Source organism: Aquarana catesbeiana, linkage group LG04 (assembly GCF_042186555.1).
Source record: "Aquarana catesbeiana isolate 2022-GZ linkage group LG04, ASM4218655v1, whole genome shotgun sequence".
NCBI classification, from domain to species: Eukaryota; Metazoa; Chordata; class Amphibia; order Anura; family Ranidae; genus Aquarana; species Aquarana catesbeiana.
The window spans coordinates 293,708,736-293,733,415 of NC_133327.1; the positions used below are offsets into that span (position 1 = coordinate 293,708,736).

The following is a 24,680-nucleotide window of genomic DNA, read 5'->3' on the forward strand; positions in this document are numbered from 1 at the left end:
CATCACCCACAGTTATTACCTCTTGTATCTCTTGACCTTCCCTCTTAGATTGTAAGTTCTAAGGAGCAGGGCCCTCTGATTCCTACTGTATTAAAGTGTATTGTATTTGTACTGTCTACCCTCAAGTTGTAAAGCGCTACGTAAACTGTTGGCGCTATATAAATCCTGTATAATAATAATAATATAAAATCAATGAGAAAAATGTTTTGCACGCACATAATAAAAAGAATATTCACTACAAAAAGCTATAATATAAAATCTCCCAACAAAAATCAATCTACAAGATTAACCACTTCCGGACTAGCCGCCGCAGTTTTACTGCAGCAGGTTGGCTTGGCTGGGCAAATCGACGTTACCCTACGTCGCTTTTCCTTTTGACCACTAGGGGTGCACGCGCACCCGCATCGTGTGCCCGGAAGCCGATGCGAGTGCCGGCGGGCGTGATGACCGCTGGGCACCCGCGAACATTCGTGACAGAGCGAGAACCAGGATCTGTGTGTATAAACACACAAATCTTGGTTCTTTCAGGGGAGTAGAGACAGATTGTGTGTTCATACTAAGCATGAACACCAATCTCTCTCTCCTCTAAGACAGTCCCATCCCCCTTACAGTTAGAACACAGTGAGGGAACACAGTTAACCCCTTGATCGCCCCTAGTGTTAACCCCTTCCCTACCAGTGACATTTATACAGAAATCAGTGCATTTTTATAGCACTGATCACTGTATAAATGTCAATGGTTCCAAAACTGTGTCAAAAGTGTCCAATTTGCCGCAATATCGCACACCCGATAAAAATCGCAGATCGCCGCCATTACTAGTAAAAAAAAATAATAATAAAAATACCATAAATCTATTCCCTATTTTGTAGACACTATAACTTTTGCGCAAACCAATCAATATACGCTTATTGCGATTTTTTTTTTACCAAAAATATGTAGAAGAATACATATCAGCCTAAACTGAGGAAAAAATGTGTTTTTTTTTTTTTTAAATGTGGGATATTTATTATAGCAAAAAGTAAAAGATGTTGGGGGTTATTTAATAAAGGAAAATCCACTCTCTAAATCTAAGGGGTAGATCTGAAATGAGTGGAAGCTCTGCTGATTTTATCATCCAATCATGTGCAAGCTAAAATGCTGTTTTTTATTTTCCTTGCATGTCCCCCTCGGATCTACAGCGACTTTACTTCCAAGTGCACTTGCAGTGCAAAGTGGATTTGCCTTTCGAAAAAAACCCCCATTGTGTTTTTTTCAAAATTGTCCCTATTCTTTTGTTTATAGCGCGAAAAAATATAAACCGCAGAGGTGATCAAATACCACCAAAAGAAAGCTCTATTTGTGGAAAAAGAAGGACGTCAATTTTGTTTTGGTACAGCGGTGCACGACCGCACAATTGTCAGTTAAAGCTACGCAGTGCCGTATCGCAAGTAATGGCCTGGTCATTGAGTAGCCAACTCTTCCGGGGCTGAAATGGTTAAAATACAATAACGAATTTATCACAGTTTTAGGCCATTGATAAAATGCACATAAACATTGTTATTGGTCACAGGAATATTACAGGGTACATACACTGTCTGAAGTCCCATGTTCCAAATAGAATTATCGAAGAGTTTATTTTTGAAGGGTTCAAAAATAACTATCTCTAATCTGCTTCTATTTTTTTTGTCTTTTTTTTTTTGGCTAGGGTCTGTCGTTTTACAAATTGTGATATATTACCTCTGTTACATGGCTCATTACACTCTCTAGTTTGCCTAAAGTAAACCATAGTGCTAGAGTTATCTCAAGTCCAAAAGAAAGGGACAGCAGGGTTTGTATTACTAAGCATTACCAATAAATAGCTATAGCACTTGAATGTATAGGTGGTCATAATGGATAGATATATTGGATGAGATTTACCAAAAGTGATGCACACAGAATTTGGTGCAGCTGTGAATATTAACCAATCAGCTTGTTCATTTAAGCTCTGACAATAAAACCTAGAAGCTAACTGGTCACTATGCACAGCTGCATCAGATTCTGTGTGCACCAGTTTTAGTAAATCTCTCCCATATTCCCCATAAATCTTGTAACTGCATTAGGGTTCTAAGGAGATTTTATCAAAGTGTTAACAATATTATTTACAACACTCCATTGAAAGTTTGGTCTTTTTGGGAAGTGCACATTTGGGAATAAATGTAACAAAATGTAAATGTAACAGTGGACCCTAAGTTGTATATATTGAAAAATTTGGAGTCTCTCATAAATGTATTTAGGGAGAAATGTGGGACATGGAGCCGCCTCCTATTGTCAGTAGTGGGCCGAGGTAGTTTGATCAAAATGGTGTGGCTGCCTCAACTCCTATATATCCTACATAACTCACCAATATGGATTCCCAGAGTGTGGTTTAGGAGGTTGGAGGGGCTCTTTAGGAAACTGATTTTGAAGAAAGGGCAAGCTAGGGTCCATTAACGAGTGTTGCAGCTACCGAGAGAGAGGGGGGGGTTGGCTGTCCCACACTGCTAGAGGTATTAGATGGCGGCTTAGCTGCAGCAGATGGGGGATTGGGAGGTGAGCAATGATACTACTAGATATAACTCACAGTCAAGACTATCCTACACCCCACATACATCTTTGATGGAAGCTTTAGAAGCAGATTCATTGGGGAGGGGTGGTTTGTGCCCCTCCGCAAGGTAGATGTTGAAGGTATGGAATACAACACAAACAATATTTCAATATTTGTGATTCTAAGAGTATACACCTATTTGTGATAACGTGAACGTGCCTGAGCTTGAGAAACTGGAGAGCTTTGGCAAATGGAAACAAAAGGGAGTGGTAAAGATTGTCGCAATTATATATAGTGGGAGTACTGAAGACATTTCAGTAGTTAAAAGAGGAATTTGGGCTCTTAAATAGAAACTTCTATCAATACCTACAGCTAAGACATGCACTGACACACATTTAAAGAGGGGAGGTTAGACTGGAGTAAAACCCCTTTGTTGAATGCTCTGGTAGAGGTTGCTTCCCTAATGGGGGTGATCTCAAAATTATATAAAACTATATTCTTAAAAGTACTGGAAAAAGATTCTCAGTTGTCTAGTAGAGTAAAATGGGAGGAAGACGTGGGGAAACTAACAGATGTTCAATGGACTGGTATAGTAACTTCAATAGATATATTGTCCCTCTCAGCAACTCAAAGGCTCAAGCAGTTCTATATTATACACGGAGCATGGAACACACCTAAAAGATTGTTTAGGTTTGGGATGCAGCTTGCCCCAGATGCGGTGCTGCAAATGGGGATTTGATTCATATGCTCTGGAGGTGCCCCAAACTATATAAATACTGGAAAGGTGTGGTGGATAAAATAAACTCAGTATTCGGAAAAGGTTTACGATTGGACCCAGTGTTTCGTGTACTGGGATACTTAGAGCAGAGTGCGAGCAGGATGCAAACGCATAGCAGTATTGCGATGTTTATACCAAGCTAGAAAGGCGATAACATGGAGGTGGATTAATGTTAAACCACCATTGGTAACAGAGTGGCTGGGAAGGGTTAATAATATAATAATTAGGGAACAGTGTGAGAAGGGGGGAGGGTAGATATGAAAAGTATGGATTGAAACCCCAGGACTAGTACATAGGACTGTATACATTTAGAAAGTCTGTTCTGTCAACATATCAACTCGACAGGGATTAGAGGGAGGAAAGGTGGGGTTTTGTGGGGGAGGGGGAATGGGAAGTTAAAGATACGTGTATTTGAATTTTGAATATATTTTATTGTATCTTGTATGGAAATTTTATACGTTGGGAAAAATTTAAATAAAGATGAAGTTAAAAAAAAAAAAAAAAAAAGGTTTGGTCTTTCACTATATTCATTAGCTGCTTGCAAAGTATATGAATGCATCACTGAGTAATAAATGCAAAAATTGTCAAGGAACCTTATCCCTTGCTCCTTTAATGGGATAATTTGTAGATTTCTTATCTAGGACATTTTTTTGGTTGTATTCTGGTTTCCCTGGGATGTATTAAAAATGTTGGTTTCTGCAAGGCACAGTATAGGCAGACAATGATGTCCAGTTAACATCTAACTGGACATCAATGTCCAGTTAACAGTTACTAACAATAGCAAAAACCACAAGGTTCTCTGAAGCTAATAAATCCCTCCTTCATAGCCACATGTTGCTTCATTGAAGAAGGCACATCAATCACCCCCTTACATCCTTATATACAGTATGTTTACAAACATATACATTGTCTTGTTATACACAAAAAGCAAAAGTAAAATAGAAAAAATAGATCAAGCATTGACATTTTGAAATTCTCCTACTCATTTACAGAATGTAGCTGGTGGGAAGTTTGTTGTTTGGCTAAAAGACAGCACTGTGTGCAGAAATAAACTACTTAAAGTAGAACCTTAATACCCATACCAACTTGATAAAAAATAACGTTTTTTTAGGCAGAAACATCCATTACATTTTAATAATTATGTAACCAAAATGCGTGTGTGCTGTAAATTGCCTCCAGCATTGCTCCTGTTTCTTCTTGCTGGAGCCTGCCATTTTGTTGAAGCCCAGAGCCCCCAAACAACAGCAAATCTTTAGGCTATCAGCAGATTGGCAAATTCTACATAGTGCCTAAAAATAGAGAGCAAATGAGCATGTGCAGAGCAAGGTGAGACGGTGTATTACTGGATTTTCAACAGTATAGGCACTTATTTTGAATGGTTTACATAGCTATACCTGCAAAAGGGGCCAGCCTGATGTGATCTAGCAGGACTTATTTTTTTCTGCTAAATTTCCACTTTAATATGCCTAGTAAGCCACTGAAATGTTTGGTATTTTTCAGGAAAGATATTTCATTTAAGTACAACCCCAGCTTAAACTAAACACCACATTATATATTATATTTACCAGAAGTAGCAGCATTAAAGCAATGTGTGCAGAGGGCACTGTTTTTTTACCATAAAAAACTGCCAAATGTAAGCGATTCAAGGAAAACCATGGGAAGAGTTAGACAACATCAGAGGTGACACCAGAAGCAACAGAATCACCGCTAGCTTTTGTGATGTCTGCAACCAGACATGTTTATTCATAGGTGTACTATGCCCCGGGGTAAACATTAGGTGCCTGAATGGTGACATCCAACCACACATCTTACCACTATATGCTTTTTTTCAGGTTGACCATTAAATTAAACCCACCCAAAACTATTTTTTAGTTTTGAACAGAATGGGCCAGGTTTATAACATCAGTAACCTCTGAACCTCTTCAGGTTTTTGTGCTGTCCGTGTGCCCGTAATACTAATCTTCCCATTAAAGTTGTAGAGAGTAAAAACAGAGAAGTCCTCACCCTTCTCAACTCTGTTTTAAATGTTTTCTGTTTTGCTACTGGAAAATCATTTCCACACTTCCTTTGTCATTGACATCAATTGTTATGATAGGAAAAGACAGAAATATTTCTCCAGTAAGGGCAGGAGGGAACCCAGGTGGGGACAATAACACTACCAAGCACTCTATTTTTGCACACATTGCTGTCTTTTTGGTAAAGAGGCTTACCCGCAAAAAAGAGAACAACGCTAAAATGCTGCTCCAGTCATGATAAATCGTCTGCTGAAACCATGGGAAATGTACATTTCCATAAATTATAATCTCATTCCTAATGTTTTAGTAATATGTTTAAAAGTAGCATATTAACCAATGAAAACAAAAACTTCTTAAGTAAAAAAAGAAATCTGATGCACATATACCTGTATATTTTTCAGCACAGTTATGTCTGCTGTTTTTGTATTAATTGTGCTTTTCCTTAACCTCCTTGGCGGTATTCCCGAGTGCGGCTCGGGGTGAGATTTCAGTACCATTAGCGGTAACCCCGAGCTACACTCGGGATTGCTTTGCTGGATTCTGGAACAGGTGACTTACCTTGTCCCCGGCATCCCGCGATGTACTCCCGCTGTGTACAGAGGCCGGATCCTCTGCCCGATCCTCTGTGTGTTACGGCTTCACAACGCAGGGGGTGGAACCAGTGGCAGATTCAAAAAGTGTAAAACACAACACACACCATACATTGTAATCTTATCGGATTACATTACTGTATACAATAAATTGTCCTCAGTTTGCCCCCCAGTGCTTTATCCGGTGCCCTTGCCTGCAGTTTTACTATACTTTCTGCCTGGAAACTGGAGAACGACCATGATATCAAAAAAGCGCGCCTCTATCTCAAAAGCGGTTTATGACGTGCTGGAATACAGCGACAGTGATACAGAATCACTTGCAGAATTGAGTGATAGCGATTCGTGGGGAAGTTCGTCATCAGACATAGAAAGTGATTTCTGCGACGATCCTACGACTAACCTCAGTGATGTGCGGACTTGGTGCTCTATTGACTGCGGTAAGGATCACGTAGTGCCCCCAAGATTCCCAATAATTGGAGCACCTGGTATCAAAGTGGATGTTGAAGATGACAAACCGGTACCAGGAGCAAGAAGCTGCTACACATCGGCGGTTTTCAAGGAGCAGAAAGTGGGAACCAGTGACCAAAAAGAACATCTGGAAATTTCTGGGCCTAATAATTCTTCAGGGAGTGGTGGGGAAACCCCTGTAGAAGTGGTATTGGACAGCCAATTAATTAATAGCTATTCCATTCTTTGGCACGGTCATGTCGGAGTACAAATTTTCCCTGATAATGAAATATTTGCACTTTGAAAACAATGAAGCATTTGACGAAACTACTCATCCAGCACCCAAACTCAAGAAGATTTGGGAGGTATATCAGATGATTATGAAAAATTTCCAACAGAGCTATGTGCCAGATAGAGGCATCAGCATAGATGAAAGTCTAATGGCCTACAAGGGAAGGCTCAGCTGGATACAATATATAGCATGATTTGGCATAAAATCTTTCATGCTATGTGAATCGAGCACTGGTTACATTTGGAATTCTGTCCTATACACCGGTAAAGCAACTAAATTCAACCAAAAATACAGTCATTATGAAATGGCAACCTCTTCAGTTCTTTCATTGATTGAGCCATTGCTAAATCAGGGCTATTGTGTAACTACAGACAATTTTTACACATCTCCTGAAATCTATGAGTTCCTTCTACAGAACAAAACGGATGCTTATGGAACCATTTGGGCTAACCGACGTGACATGCCCCCAACCTTTGGCAATAAGAAGCTCAAGAGGAGAGAAATGGTTGCCTGGCAGAAAGGCAAAATGATGGCACTGTGATGGCGTGACAAAAAATATGTATGCCTAATGAGTACAAACCATAACACCTCCGCTGTCATGGTACACACAAAAGGTGGGAAAGACATTCTTCTGTTATCAGCCTGATAACTCCTGACAAGTTCTCCATCACATATGATCACTTATAATAAAAGCAGCCTGAAATTTGGGTTGGGTAGGAGTCTATAAATAGATTAGCAGAGCCCTGAACTATTCAACGATCAGCTCTGAAAGTCTCTACCTATGAAGAGAGGGGGTGTGTGGCTTTCCTCCAATCAGCTGTCTTGGCTTCACTGCAGTGCTAACCAGGAAGAAAAAAATCTCCTAACACGATCTGAACTTTCTAAACATTATATAAATCCTGTATAATAATAATATAAAGCTGAAGACAGCAGATATACATGTAAAACTTATGTAGGGAGATTTGTTTAACCGCTTGCCGATCAGCTGCCGCAGTTATAATGCGGCAACATGGCTCAGCTGCGCGAATCGCCGTCATGTTGTGTCGCGTCTATATGTGGCCACTAGGAGCCGCTGCTCGCCCCCGGAGCCGATGCGAGAGCCCAGCGGTTTGCGATGACCACCGGGCCCCCGCAATTGCTCGTGACACGGCGAGAAGCGGGATCTCTGTGTGTAAACACAGAGATCCAAGTTCTCTGAGGGGAGAAGAGACTGATCGTGTGTTCATACAAAGTATGAACACCAATCTATCTCTTCCCCTAGCAAGTCCCATCCCCCCTTCAGTTAGAACACGTAGCAGGGAACACAGTTAACCCATTGTTCACCCCTTAGTGTTAACCCCTTCACTGCCAGTGACATTTTTACAGTAACCAATGCATTTTTATAGCACTGATCGCTGTCTAAATGCCAATGGTCCCAAAAATGTGTCAAAATTGTCCGATGTGTCCGCCATAATGTCGCAGTCATGATAAAAATCGCAGACCACATTACTAGTAAAAAAAAAAATAATAATAATAAAAATGCTATAAATCTATCCCTTATTTTGTAGACGCTATAACTTTTGTGCAAACCAATCAATATACGCTTATTGTGATTTTAATTGCCAAAAATATGTAGAATACATATCGGCCCAAACTGAGAAAAAATTTGCTTTTTTTAAAAAAAAATTAGGATATTTATTATAGTAAAATGTACAAAATATTGTGTTTTTTTTAAAATTGTCGCTCTTTTTTTGTTTATAGCGCAAAAAATAAAAACAGCCGAGATGATCAAATACCACCAAAAGAAAGCTCTGTTTGTGGGAAAAAAAGGATGTCAATTTTGTTTGGGTACAACGTTGCACTACTGCGCAATTGTCAGTTAAAACGACAAAGTGCGGAGTTGCAAAAAATGGCCTGGTCATTCAGCAGCCAAATCTTCCGGAGCTGAAGTGGTTAATCTCTGTGTATCATCTGAGGCTGTTCACTTCACTGGGTATATGTGAGGGTTTACATCTACTTTAATGAAGAACTCAAGGCAAGAAGCCTAATATACAGTTTAGAACTGTTTTACCTACCAAAGGGTTTGCATTTCTGTGCAGTTAGCGATGTTGCAGAAGCACAAAAACAAACCCCCGGCCTGCTGTTCGGAGAAAGAGAAAGCAGCAGAATATGGATGAGGTCATTTTTTCACAGTCAACACATGTGCACTTCAGCAGAACTTGAGTGGTTCCTAGTTCTAGCTCCCTTTCTTTCTGTCTGATTCCTGCTGTTCAGGGATTACTGAAGGCTCATATCAAAACAAACTCAGGTACTTCCACTAGTTGCATTATAAATACGTTTAATGTTTTTAATGGGTACTTAATTGAACTGATTGGAATTGTTATATTTATCTGCAGATCATGTTTAGAATCAAATATGTTTTTATTGTTTTAACAAAATAAAATAATACAATACAAATATCTTTCTGATGACCATAACATAGGGTCAGTGGCGTATCCAGGGTATGGCACATATGGCAAGTGCCATGGGCGCAAATGAAGTGGGCGCTGCTGAGTGGCTGGGCAGCAAGGCTTTGTCCTACATAATTATGTTGCTTATATGTCAACTTGTGGCTGAATAGGACCTGCAGCAGTGTGAACATCCAGCACATCCAGGGATTGGCGAGCAAGCCAGCTGGATGTTCACTGTGCAGTTCCGATGAAAGACTTTACCTGTCAGATCCAAGTTGTGATGTCGGGTATGGGTGGGACTGCTACTCAGACCCGCCCTCTATCAAACAACCAGTGTAATGAAAGAGCCGACTCACATGGTACTTCATTACATGTAATGCTCCTCCCCCTTCTCCCTTACACAGAGCACAGCAGCCCCTCCCCTCTAGCTTTAGCAGGTTATATCTAAGCCCTGCCCCTCCCCCTATGTCCTTTCCAGCATGAGCAGCTTCTGTTAGTATACACAGGGAGAACACTGCAGGTGAATGTAAGGTGAGTGTATAGTGAGAGGAGGCTGAGCTCTGATTGGACAGTGGGGTATCTGAGCCATTCACAGGAGGGACTTCAGGTCCCAGCATGTCAGCTGCTTTCTGGGGAGGTTTGTTGTTATGCCATCACGATGTACAGTGCTGAGGACATCACATCCTGGGTACTACATGCTGTGTGATGTTCCATCCACTCACTGTGCTGGTGGGGGGGGGGAATGATGTGTCAGGCTGGCCTCCCCCTCAGCTGTCTGTATGTTCTGGTGGGATCTCTCCTTGCAGATACTATATCTCTCTGGAGATTGGATCTGTCCAGTGTGTGGGTTCCGGGGCCCCCTACAGGAGATCTGAGAGGGGGATCAGGCACCTAGGGGTGTCAGGCAGCAAACAGAACCTGTCATCGTCCATTCAGATCAAAGTAGGACCCCTTTCACACTGTGCCACCACGGGCGTCAGCGGTAAAGCGGCGCTATTTTTAACGCCGCTTTACCGTCGTTTTAGCTGCGCTATTCGGCCACTAGCGGGGCGGTTTTAACCCCCGCTAGCGGCCAAAAAGGGGTTAAATCTGCCCACAAAATGCCGCCGCATCAGTGTTTTGCCGGTGATATAGCAGCTCTGCCCCACTGATTTCAAAGGGGAGGAGCGGTGAGTTCACCACTCCTTCACCGCTCCAAAGGAGCTGCTGGCAAGACTTTTTCTGACGTCCTGCCAACGCACCGCTCCAGTGTGAAAGCACTCGGGCTTTCACATTGGAGTGAATGGAGCCGCTTTTTCAGGGCGCTTTGCAGGCGCTATTTGTAATGCTATAGCACCTGAAAAACACCTCAGTGTGAAAGGGGTCTAAAAGATAAGTACTACAGCTGGGCGCCTCCAGTGCTGACACCATCCCTGCACTCTCCTGCCATCTGTCTGTCTGTAAGGCACTTGGTGAATGCTTTGCTCTGTGCCAAGGCCGATCCCTGATGTGGGGAGACATATAGGCCCCTTTCACACTGAGGTGCTTTGCAGGCGCTAAAGTGCTAAAAATAGCGCCTGCAAAGCGCCCTGAAAGAGCCGCTCAATTCACTCCAATGTGAAAGCCCCGAGGGCTCTCACACTGGTGCGGTGCGCTTGCAGGGTGGTCTAAAAATTCCTGCAAGCAGCATCTTTGGAGCGCTGTAGGAGCGGTGTATTTATCGCTCCTAAAGCGGCCCTTCCCATTGAAAACAATGGGGCAGCGCTCCAAACACGCCTGCAAAGCACCGCTGCAGCGGCGCTTTGCGGGCAGTTTTAACCCTTTTTTGGCCGCTAGCGCCCGAATAGCGCTGTTAAAATTATGGTAAAGCGGCGCTAAATATAGCGCCGCTTTACCGCCAGCGCCCGCAACGCTTCAGTGTGAAAGTAGCCTAAAGCTGACACTTACCTAAAAATCGAATTGGGTATACACTGTTCATTTTTTCTCATTCAACCAGCAGGCTGAATGAAAAAAAAACTGACAGCTTTTGGCGACTCTTTCATTACACTGGTTGTTTGACAGAGGGGCGCGTCTAAGTAGCAGTCCCGCCCATATCCGACATCACAGCTTGGATCTGACAGGTGAAGTCTCTGATCTCTCTGAGCTGAAAATGAGTGTGCACCCAGTGCACTGGAAGGTGAATGGAAGCTCTGGCTGCAGTGGATAGAAGAGCCATCTACAGAAAGGAGCTGCTTTTACAAAGATAAACAAGTGGAAGATGGTGGAGCTTTGGGGAGGGGATGGGGAGATGAGGGCAGAGGAGAGGGGCAATAGTGAGATGTGGATGGATGACCTGCACTCTGTGCAAAAGGCACTCCAGAAACCTGCAGTCTGTACCTAGTGCTCTCCTGAGCCTTGCACTGAGCCGTGCATATCACACTCCTGAACAAGGAACTCTGTTCATAGCACACTTCTGAACCCTGAACTCTGTACATAATGCATTCCTGAATCCTTCTACACTTTGTGTAACACACACTTTCATAGTTTATACAAAACCATTTGTAATGGAAGCTTTTCCTGTTTTTTTTTTAATGATAGTGCTGGGGTTTGTACGTGTCCATGAGACTTTATCTTGTGGCACAGCAATCAAAGCATATTTTAGAGGTACAAGGAAACCTGGGTTTTGTTTAGCCAGGCCCATTAAGCCCCCCCCTACTGTTAAGAGTCTGACCATAGCCACTTTTGCCACAGTGCACATAGCATGCCGTCAGACACTTCCTCCCTCAAGTTTCTCATATTCTGAAGTTCAAAAGTTGGGAGGTATAGTCTCTTCTGCCCATAAAAGCCTGTTACGGGCAGCGGTGCCTGTAAAAAGATGGCCATGGGCCAGCCATGCAACCGTTTCAAAGCCTGCAGGGCTCAGGAAAGATCGTACAGGCTCGACCGGGCAGTGCATGTGCAGTAACGTAATGTCACCACCTGGCGCCATTTTTAAATGGAAGGCACTCGTTCTCGGCAGTGCCACAGCGGCGCAACAGTGCAGAGGAGGCACAGACCACAGGAGGACTCAGGAGGACATTACGTAGGGGGGGAAGCCGGCCCAGCAGAGGAGGACAGTACATTGATGTGCACAGTGCCTGACTGGAGAGGTGAACAGGACGCAGTGACAGAACAGAAGACGGACACTGACTGATGTGGAAAGATATGGTAATATTAAGGGGGGACAGAGTAGGAAACTTCCATGTCCACAGCCTCTAACCATGTCCTATCTGCAGTATCTGAAAGATAGGTTTGAAATGCTTTCACGGGCGCAGTTTCAGTGGTTGCCATAGGCGCCATTTTTCACTAGATACTCCTCTGCATAGGGTAATACAGTGCAAGTCTCACTTTTCGTTTATCATTGGAAACATTTCCGTTGTGGGTACTAACACACCGCCGTCTGCAGTTCATGTTTAAACAATTTAACTGCCATTCGTTTTCAAATTTACAGAATAAAGTGTTTTGGTCTCTGTACCTTCAAAAAAAAAAAGTGAGTGAAAACTTCCCTATTTAGTATGATGTAGTTGGTGCACTAAAGAATCAATGTGTGAGGCATATCAAATTTGACACCATTTATGTGGAAAAAGATGTCAGGGCCAAGTGGTAAGTTAATAGTGTGGTTCTGTAGTGGGCTGTGGGTAAAAAGCTCCTGGATGAGTGGAAAATCTTTAAAGTCTAAATGTTAGTCATTTTAATCTGTGTGCTATAAGAACCTTTAGTCCCAGAAAAGAGGGAGCCTTCCAGCTGATATCAACCCCTACTATCTGCCCTGAAAATGCAGGTAAATGCATTAGTGAAAGGCCTGCAATACAGTAGTTGAGACACACAATACTAAGTGCTGTTTTCACTTTAAGGACGAGTGACTTCATTGCTCCATATTCTCCTCTTGTTCACATTCCCTCTCCTGTCCTTATTTAAACTTACAGTGCTCAGCTTCACCGTTAAAGCTTTTCCAAGGGGATGAAAACAAACTGTAAGATTAACGGGTTGTGGTAACATGAGAAATATGTCTATACAGAAAACTAAAAAACCGTAAGAAAGCATTGAGAAGTTATTTGGAAATTGAAAATGTCAGATCATGTCTGGAAATACCCGAGTACAGAATGTGTGAGCGTCAACAAAGGCGATACAAAATACATCAAAAGAAAATCCTAACAACTGATAATCCATGTGTCGTACAAGAGGCACCCATGTGGTGGTACATACAGGAAAATAGGACCTAAAGGTCAGTATTTTCTTACTGAAAAAAATTCAGACTGTTCAGTAGTGACAAAACTAAGCACAAGCAAAGTAATCAGATTGTATAGTCCTCTTAGTTTAGCTTGAATATGATACCTGTGTATACAGAATCCAATCATCAAAATCACATGAGTGTATATGAAAAGTAACTGGATTCACAAAAAAAAATTCTAGCAGTCTACAACACGTGTGTTGTGATTGTATTTTTTTAAAGCGGAGTTCCAGCCAAAAACACAACTAGGTCTTAAACAAAAGACCACCCCCCCCTCGTTTTTGGATATATATATATATATATATAAATATAATATATATATATATATATATATATATATATATATATATATATATATATATATATACATACAGTGAGGGAAAAAAGCCCCCCCATACAGTGCTAGTGCCATGCTGCTGGCTCTACTATGTGGTGTTGTTCCTGGGACTATGCAGGTACTTTTAGATGGGAGGACAATCAGTCACAGCTCAGTAGATCCCTAGCAACATTTGGAGGAACCCTAGGTTGAGAATGACTGTTGAGGCCTGATAGCCCAACAATAAATAAACATACAGGGATGTTTCCATGATTTTTCCAAGTCGATCTCCCTTGTTTTTGTGTAAATAGCAGGTAAGATTTACAGTATCATCTACACAGCCACATTTTAGGTGATGACTGATAGCAAGTTGCTTGGAGTATGGAGTTACCCACAAACATTTTTAGTTCTTATTGGTTTACATCCAACCAAACTTAAACCCTATATAATTTTGGGGAAAACAATGAATGATTAAATATACCCTATTTATCAATACATTTCTGACTAGTTGAACATGTCCAAAGGATTCTCGGGTTAAGCACACAGATCTGCCTACTTGTGTGAGCCCATTTACTGGCCTGTACTTGATCTGTTACATGTTTTTGATAGACTATCTTACAGGTATTTGGTTATGAAGAGTTGTTTACACTAAAGGAGAGCTCACGGGTGGTGGGACACCCAGTGTTAATATACATATATGAAGGTCAAGAAATATATTTTTCTCTTGACAATGAATAACCTTCACATAGCTGATCACTACTCTACAAATAATACTTGCTATCACATCTTGCTGTGAAACACTGCTATAAATATTTGCAATCCCCCAGCTTTGAAACTAATCCAGGAGTCATGCTGATTCATCACTAAAATACCAGAAGCCTTATTTTTACTATACTTCTCCTGCTAAGTCTGAACCGCAAATGCACTGTGATCTCATACACATCCATGTACTTTGGACCCGAAGCCTCATTTTGAGAAGCTGAGCTGAATTCAGTAAAACTATCATTAAATACTTCTGGGAAATAAGCACAACAGCCTAATTACTAGACAGATTTGTAGAATTAGCAGACAATAATTGTAATGCTTAGCAACATGTTAAAACTACATATTAGAAATGTAGACTGTATTAAAATATTTCTCTTAATTGAATGCTACTAACATTCTTTAGTTGTAAAACCATGACAAGTACAAGGTTCTTACGCAAACATTATCTTACCACATAGCTAATAGGTGTGTATTAAGTAGAACATGGGTATTATGCACTTATTTCATCAACATTTCCACAAATTCCAGAGGTACCTAGACAAGAATCTCTGGGGGTCTAGCCTATGCAATAATTCTTATTGGCTGTTGAGGGTTACATGGCTCTAATAATTTCTTGCATCGGATGTCAGATATTTCAATTAAAGTACCACATGCCTTATATATAATAGTTAACCCCAAGAAAAAATATAGGAATTTTTAGGTACAAATAATACAATGTAAACCAATTATCTAGACTAGTGATGGCGAATCTTGGCACCCCAGATGTTTTTGAACTACATTTCCCATGATGCTCAACTACACTGCAGAGTGCATGAGCATCATAGGAAATGTAGTTCCAAAACATCTGGGGTGCCAAGGTTCGCCATCACTGATCTAGACTATTTAAAAATAAAGGTATTTATGGGTGTCCTTTAAAAGCTTTTTTTGTTGAATAATAGAATCTTTGTTCTGTATTTATCCACATCTCTGCTCATCGCCCACCAAGTTTGTTCTTATTCTGTCTATACAAAACAGTACAACAATATGTACACATCAGAAGTCACCACCATCGCTTGTATATAACTTGTATGTGCCCTCCAGGTTAGGGACCCCAATAGTATTAAAGTGGTTGTAAAGTCAGAAGGTTTTTATCTTAATGCATTCTATGCAATAAGATAAAAAGCCTTCTGTGTGCAACAGCCCCCCACTGCAGATTATTGTTGCATGTCAACCCTTGTATTATAATGTAAGCGATAATGATTTTGTATATGTGCTGCTGATAACACTTAGGAAATCTCTAAGCATATGCCTTATAAAGCCTTTCTCCTCTATGGTCCCATATGTGCCCACATCGTGTAAGCTTACCTGTTATGGAAGAAATATTTGTGCTGCTGGCCTTTTAAATATACTAGTTGACTGGCTATGGCAGCATACGGAGGTCACAGAAGCCTCGGAATGCCTTATCTCGTTATTCCTTAATAGATTGTAAGCTCTCACAAGCAGGGCCCCCCTTAACCCCCATGTATTGAATTATATTGCAACTGTACTGTCTCCCTTTATATTGTAAAGCGTTGCGTAAACTGTTGGTGCTATATAAATCCTGTATAATAACAGTAATGTGATCCAGGTTAGTCACGCACTGACAAGGCATCTACATCACAGCCAAACAGCTACCATTTTTGAAAGAAAGGTCACCAGTGACAGCCACATATTTTTCATGACAGGTTACCTTTAGTAACTTTATTGTCTCAAACTATAGGGGAACCATGGGACAAATTGACTGTGATTTGAGCTGCTAAATCTCATTGTTGCTTGAATCAGGTATTTTACATGCAGCTGAGTGTTCTACCAGCAGGGGCCTGGCATCGAGTCTAAAAGCTCACCAACTGTTGTGTTTTGTGGACCTTACATACATAATAATATGTATACCCCAAACAGTTTTATTTTAGTTTTTTTTTTTTGGATAGAATCCCTGGAAAGATTGTACTGCTGTCTATGTCCCAGCTGGAGAGGTTGACTTTTCTATTTATTCTGGTAATCACTGACACCGAAACAGAGAGTAATGGGAAATCTAAAACTTTAATAGCCAGTGGGTTGAATGGAAAAAAGAACTGACCCAATTCCCCCATCCACACATTCGGGGGGATGGGGGAATCATTCCCACTGTGTCTTTGTATTCTGACAGAGGGGAGTACCAGTGTCTCTGGTACAGAAAATGAAGGGAAATCTGCCCAATGAGATACAGACAATAAAAAATAAATCAATAAATAAACAGCTCTATTTAAAACCAAAACAAAAAGCTATGCACTTTAAAGCTGGGCATGCATGGATTGAAATTTGATCTATGTATGGGCAGACTGATTGTACTGATGCATGCAAGTTGATCTATTTGTGTTATGCCAGCCTGGAGGGCCCCCCCCCCCCACCAGCAGAACACAATAGCGCTGCGGGAGGCATTCTCTTATCAACACTGACTTTTTTGATGGGAGAATGGAGCGATTTTTTTTTCTTCCACCCGTGTTGGAAGGAAAGAAAATCATGTGATCCATGGGCTGCTTAAGTTTAGAACACATGTATCACATCAAAAGGTATGATTAGTATAAAAAGTATTTCTCAAAGTCATTTACATAAAATTTTGAAAGTCAATAGTTTGCCATCAAAGGCAAAAACCCAGATTACCTATTCAGTAACGGGTGAAGCACACTATAAATTCTAAAATCTTAACGTAAAACTAAGGGCACAACTTTTTTTTAGCTTTGCACACAGTGGAGATGGATTAAAACATCTATTGGTTTTTCATTTCTGTCCCCCCCCCCCCCCCAATTGTAGCTATGGTACAGGAAGTGAGGGGAAACCTTCCCAGTGGGACAAAGATGGCAAACAATTACGGGTTGAAACCCTACCGTACTTTATCTGAAATAAAAAAAAAACATTTTTGCCTAGATTTCTATTTTAATTTCAGTCTTATTATTTCTCAAAGAAGCTTCCCTGAAGCACAAGACAAATGATCATTTGATCCTATTCTGTTACCCTACAAAATGTAATTTACAATACGTATGACACATTAAGATATCATGTATAATCAGCTTTCACTGACTTACTGTAAAAATGGATAGCTGTTGATTGATGACATCAGTTTCCATTCCAACAGGACCTTGCGATTCTTCATGCTCTTTTGCTTTGCTGAGCTCATCAGCAAATTCTTTTAACGTATTGTAAAAGTCTTTCATTCTGGTAACAGTACCATCAATGTTTTCTTCTCTGAATTTTGCTCGATCCTGTAATTTGCTGCATTGTTTTCTCAAGGCTTCTAGGTCCCTTTTAATACCAACAAGATCAGGAGATGTTTCAGAGGTCAACATCATCTTGCAGGTCTTGTTAGCATTGTCATTAGTTGTTATAAGATCTCCTAACTTCTGCATGAATCTGCTAATGTCCTTTTTCTGGGCCTGAAGTGTATTCATATCCCTTGCAATTGGCATCATACTGTCAAGCTCATCATCCAGCTCTGCAAACTGAGAAAACATCTCTCTGATACTATTTTGGAAATGACCGATTCCTTGTAACTTGGTTTCTAAGAAGGAGCATTTTTCTTCTATTTGTTGGCTGATAGTGTTGTGTTTTTGCTGAAGGGATTCAGCTTGAAGGAGAAGATCAGACACACCTTCTGCATCTGAGGCATCTACCACAATCTCTTGGGCCAATTTTACAGAGCGCTGTATTTGCGGCTGCAAACTTTGAAGGGCTTTTTGTTGGGTTTGCATTATTGTTAGATGCTTGTTACTACATGCTTGGGTCCCGAGAGATTCATGTACTTCTATATGCTCCTGAGCCACAGCCAGTTGCTTTTCAGCTTCTTTAACAGATTCTTGGAAGTCTTTGAGACGCAGTGCCATCTTCTCAAGTGAGTCTCTTTTATTATGTAAACCATCAATAAGTGATTCCACTTTGTCATTCAACACGACACTCTCTTCTGTAATTGGGTCTTTATCTGTCTCACAGGAGTTTAATAAACTATCTGCTGCACTGTTTAACATCTCCACTATTCCACGCTGTTTGTCAACACTCTTTTGTAGAGCTTTTACTTCTCCAATTGAATTTTCTATCACTGTTGGGTCTGTGGAAAGTTTAACTGAAAATATTTTATTTTGATACTCTTCAATCCAAGGCTCTATGTTATCCACAATGTCTCTGTATTTCATGGCTTTTTGTTGACACTCTATCAAATTGTTCTCCCGTTCTGATACTTTCTTATTAATGTCTTCCCAGCTAGATTTAAGCATAGAGAGTTGAGACTGAAGTTTTGCCTTCTCTTTCCCTTCAGTTTTTTGTAAAAGGTTCTCACCCTCTGTTATAATCTTTTCATAGGCACCATGTTGGGCATTCAATGTACTGTGTGCTTGTTTTGTCTCTGTGATTAATGACTCCAAAACCTCAAGCTTGGCTGAAATAGGTGCTGCTTCATTTTGCATTTTTTTCTGACTCTCCATCCAAGCCTGGAAATCTTCAGACATCTGATGGAATTTTTGAGAGCTAGCAAATGCAGATTGTAGCTGCTCAACTTGAATACCTATGGGTATAATGCATACAGTTAATGGAGACAAAAGTAAAAATAACCACACATGCACTACATACATGGAAATAGGTGATGCATCTGTGCATCTTTTAAATGTATTTCTTAGGTGTTCAGTGTCTTTTTACGCATTTTAAATTACCAAAGAAAGGTGTGCTTAGTGCAGGTGTATGGCGTTGTGGCCTGCCCAGTTACTTAATTTGACAGCCCACATTTAAAATGCACTGGTCAATCACAATTCTAACGACAATGCTATTAATATATAGCTATGGATCCTTTTTATTTATTGAACCATAAGGTGGAACATTAGGGAAGAAGCAATGGAGGTAGGTATCCCAATATACAATATATCCACTTGTCCACAGTGCACTGGACATTTGCTATATTTACAGTGGATATAAAAATTCTAAACACCCCTGTTAAAATACAAGTGAAATCAACCAGCGCGGACCATAAAATCCTAACTAGAAGCAGCTGTAGTACTGAGGGTAAATTTACCAAATCCCAAAACATTAAATGAAAATAAAAAGCAGTACAGCGCATAAATAAATACTAATAAAAACAATCAATATTGTCCATATGTCAATTGTAAAAGCAGAAATAATCCAGCAATTCCTCCGGTGACTTAAGTGACATGGAAAGCAAGTAGAGTGACTGTAGTGAAAGGAACCTCCACCTTCGGTAACACAAGCCGCTCACCTCTACAGATGGACCCCTGAGTGAATCAGTCAGGTCTAAACAGCAGTTTCCTCACAGGGATATTAGCAGGAGGAGATGCATATAGGACTGATCAAACATCGGCAATAGGTACGCTTGCAGTGATCACATGGAAGAGATGTAAAAGAAATCTAGTGCTCTCTGAATACTGCTTAAAGGTTTATTGTAAAAAACAGTAGGAACACTTACAAACATTGCACTGTGCCCCAGTGCAAAGGATACGAGCGTAGGAATGGATGGATGATCCACAAAGGATAGACAAGCAGAACGCGGGTGACGTCACGATCTGTCACGTGGTGATGCCGTACACGTTACGTCCCTAGAAGGGGGCGGGACTTCCTCAGTGTTCCTACTGTTTTTTACAATAAACTTTTAAGCAGTATTCAGAGAGCACTAGATTTCTTTTACATCTCTTCCATGTGATCACTGCAAGCGTACCTATTGCCGATGTTTGATCAGTCCTATATGCATCTCCTCCTGCTAATATCCCTGTGAGGAAACTGCTGTTTAAACCTGACTGATTCACTCAGGGGTCCATCTGTAGAGGTGAGCGGCTTGTGTTACCGAAGGTGGAGGTTCCTTTCACTACAGTCACTCTACTTGCTTTCCATGTCACTTGAGTCACCGGAGGAATTGCTGGATTATTTCTGCTTCTACAATTGACATATGGACGTTTATTGATTGTTTTTATTAGTATTTATTTATGCGCTGTGCTGCTTTTTATTTTCACCCCTGTTAAAATGTCAGGTTTCTATGATGTAAAAAAATGAGACAAAGATAAATTTCAGAACGTTTCCCACTTTTAATGTGACCTATAAACTGTACAATTCAATTGAAAAACAAACGGAAATATTTTAGTGGGGGAAAAGTCAAAATAAAAACTAAAATAATGTGCTTGCATAAGTGGGCACACCCTTTTATAACTGGGGATGTAGCTGTGTTCAGAATTAAGCAATCACATTCAAACTCATGTTAATTAGGAGTCAGTACATGCCTGTCATCATTTAAAGTGCCTCTGATTAACCCCAAATAAAGTTCAGCTGTTCTAGTAGGTCTTTCCTGACATTTTTTTAGTTGCATCCTACAGCAAAAGTCATGGTCCGCAGAGAGCTTCCAAAGCATCAGAGGGATCTCATTGTTAAAATGTATCAGTCAGGAGAAGGGTACAAAAGAATTTCCAAGTCATTAGATATACCATGGAACACAGTGAAGACAGTCATCATCAAGTGGAGAAAATATGGTACAATAGTGGCATTTCCATGAACTGGACGTCCCTCCAAAATTTATGAAAAGATGCAAAGAAAACTGGTCAGGGAGGCTGCCAAGAGGCCTACAGCAACACTGAAGAACCTGCAGGAATATCTGGCAAGTACTGGCTGTGTGGTACATGTGACAACAATCTCCCGTATTCTTCATGTTTGGGCTATGGCGTAGAGTGGCAAGAAGGAAGTCTTTTCTTACCAAGAAAAAAATTCAAGCTCAGCAAAATTTTTCAAAAATACATCTGAAGTCTCCCAAAAGCATGTGGGAAAATGTGTTATGGTCTAAGGTTGAACTTTTTGGTCATAACTACAAAAGATATGTTTTGCACAAAAACAACAATGTACATTACCAAAAGAACTGCATACCCACGGTGAAACATGGTGGTGGCAGCATAAAGCTTTGGGGCTGTTTTTCTTCAGCTGGAACAGGGGCCTTAGTCAAGGTAGAGGCAATTATGAAAAGTTCCAAATACCAGTATATATTGGTACAAAACCTTCAGGATTCTGCTAGAAAGCTGAACATGAAGAGGAACTTCATCATGTTCATGACAATGACCCAAAGCATGCATCTAAATCAACAAAGGAATGGCTTCACGAAGATTAAAGTTTTGGAATGGCCCAGCCGGAGCCCAGACCTGAAGCCGAATGAAAATCTGTGGGGTAATCTGAAGAGGGCTGTGCACGGGAGATACCCTTGCAATCTGACAGATTTGAAGTGTTTTTACAAAGAAGAGTGGGCAAATATTGCCAAGTCAAGATGTGCCATGCTGATAGACTCATACCCAAAAAGAATGAGTGCTGGAATAAAATCAAAAGGTGCTTTAACAAAAGTATTAGTTTAACGGTGTGCACACTACCATATTATTTTAGTTTTTTATTTTTAGTTCCCTCCACCTAAAAGATTTTGGTTTGTTATTCAACCGAGTTGTACAGTTTATAGGTCACATTAAAGGTGGAAAAAGTTCTGAAATGATTTATCTTTGTCTCATTTTTTACAACACAGAAGCCTGACATTTTAACAGCGGTGTGTAGACTTTTTATATCCACTGTACATATACCTGTATGTGATTCTGCATTTCCAGGTAGAGGGCACACACGCGCCCTGCTGTGCTGTGATTCATCACAGCATATGCTGATCACCGGGTTCCGGCCAGTGATTAACTACCGGCACCCGGCGATCAACTATGTGCTACCCGGAACACAGCTGTGAGTGTAAACAACACAGAGCTGTGTTCAGTGAGGAGGATCTAGTTGTTTTTTCATTCTCTGCTCAGCAACTAAATCCCCAGTAAAAGCAGCACATACGTAAACACTTGTTTACTTGCACATATTCAACCCCTTGATTTCCCCAGATGCTAACCCCTTCTTGCCCAATATCATTAGTACAATGACAGCGCAAATTATTAGCACTGATCACTGTAATACTGTCACTGGTGATGTCAGTGGCAGTTAGTTTCCACAAAATGTCAATGTCAGATTTTTATTTATTTTTCTATTTTTTATGAGATATGTTTTATAGCAGAAAGTAAAAAATGTTGTTTTTCCATAAATGTTTTTTTCAAGTCTTTTTTCATTTCATATTCTTTTCTTCTTTCTTTTCTTATATAATAAAAAAAACCCCAGAGGTGATCAAATACCACCAAAAGAAAGTTCTGTTTGTGTAAAAAATTATATAAATTTAGTTTGGGTACAGCGATGCATGACTGTGCAATTGTTACAGTAGCGCAATGCCTCATAGCAAAAAATGGCCTGGTCATGAAGGCGGTAAATATATAGCCATATAGTAAATAATGAGTATGTTTTCATGTGGCTGTATTTAACACTAATAATACTACTAGTTCTTTAGATGACTGAGACACAATAGCGGGGGGTTGAACAATAGCAGGGTAACTAAGGGAATGTGTGATGACCTAACCGTATTTCTAAATCATGCACCGTGTAATACTTGCATTCTTAAATCTAGCTGAGTGGTGATGTCTGAAATATGAGCTTACTCCTGATTTTATCAGACTCTTTCTGTTCATGGCAATTAAGCTGTGGAATGTTTTATTATGAACCAAGATACTTTAGCGATTGTGTGTGTTTTTTGGAACTATTTCTGATGTTTTTAAAAATGACCATACAACAGGGACCTGAAAAGTAATCTTTCTTCCAAACTAATGGAATGTGTTCACTTTATTGACTCATCAGCACTGTTTGTGTTAGTATTTAAAGGCATTATTTTTAGAGATCTATTTTAATCACTGAAGTCACCTCAGCATGTTGGCATTTAAAAAATCTGTATAAAGATTATTTTTTTGCCTGAAACCAACCTGCTTTTTCTTTTAAGTCCATGAATGGCTTAACAATCGTGTCCATTTGCCTTTTCAGTTCTGCCTTCAAGTACTCCTCGGCCACCAGATGTGACAGGTCATCACAAAGGGCTTTGGCAAGGTCAATGTTGGCCATCTCTATGTTTATTTCTTCCTGTACCTGCTTTGCATTGTCCATCTTCTGTTTTACAGCATCAGGGTGAGAGCTTACTGTCATATTGCTGCTCAGTTTGTTATTCAAGGCACTTAGTTTCTCAGAAAGGCCATTCAGAAGCCTTTGGTAGTGAGTGCTCTTCACAACAGCTTGGTCAATTCTGTCACATCTGTCATTCAATTGTCCACTCAAGCTCTCCCATTTACACGCCACAGCTGCCAACTGCTCCTTTACCACCTCATCACAAGGAGGAAGATCCCCTGGTCGGCTTAGGATTCTCTGCCCTGTGCTGTTAAGTTGTTCATACTGCTGTTTTCGTGCATCAAACTCTTTCAGGAGAATCTATCACAAAAAACAACAAAAGTATAATTAATGTAATTCACAGGTTGAGCAGTCCAGCCTAAAAAAAACACAAAGGGGTTGATTTACTAAAACCGGAGAGTGCAAAATCTGGTGTAGCTCTGCATAGAAACCAGCTTCCAGGTTTTATTGTCAATGCTTAAGTTAGCAGCTGATTGGTTACCATGCACAGCTGCACCATATTTTTCACGCTCTGGTTTTAGTAAATCAACTCCAAAAGACTCTCAAATGAAACACATTTTTTTAACAGGGTAGCATGAGCAGCAATGATTATAAGTAAAAAGCAACAGGCAAGAACCTACATCAATAGAGCTTTCATCGTTTTACTGTTATAACATTTAAAAAAAGCATACACTTTACAACCGACAATGTGCATTCTACACAACAAAGCTTTATTCCGAACACCCAGACAGCTTGATAAAAGCACTGAACCCCCAGGGGGAGGCAGTCACTCTCGATTTATATGGATGGGATTAACAAATACATGTGGGTTTACAATATTATACATGTAAATCCATGTTTAGACAACTGGCACATAAGTGCTATAAAGTTTATTGCTGGCATCTTTACTGGTGAGCTGAAATACTGAAGAGTGCAGAATGTTCGTTTTGCAAAAGTAAATGTCCACTTGGCATAATAAACAAGATGAAGGATCCCAATGAGTAAGCTCCGGTGGGCGGAGTGAACCACATTTGGGGCTTGGCCTGGCAGGGGTCCAGGTTGAGACTGCCATTCACTATTATACAGCAGGTTTCGACTTGATGTACGGCTCTCGGGACACCTAGTCACTCTCTACCAAGGCAAAGCTATGCTAACTCTGAAAACCTAATCAAGACCAAAGTAAGCTTAAAAAAAGCAGGTTTTTCGAATTACATGTGGCTGAACGATTGAGAAAAACACAGATTCACTAAGCTTATTCAC

At 40.5% G+C, this 24,680-nt stretch overlaps 1 protein-coding gene across 13 annotated transcripts in view; it reads right to left on the reverse strand.

The window, feature by feature from the left end:
* The window catches only part of DST (dystonin), a 690,079-nt gene that overhangs the window by 169,022 nt on the left and 496,377 nt on the right, over window positions 1-24,680 (reverse strand). For all 13 annotated transcript variants that reach the window (XM_073626702.1, XM_073626693.1, XM_073626691.1 and 10 more), the window contains 2 exons: window positions 23,246-23,741; window positions 17,483-18,951 (listed from right to left, as the gene is read on the reverse strand). In XM_073626702.1, the coding sequence (XP_073482803.1) occupies window positions 17,483-18,951; window positions 23,246-23,741 (1,965 nt within the window). The remainder of the gene's footprint in view (window positions 1-17,482; window positions 18,952-23,245; window positions 23,742-24,680) is intronic.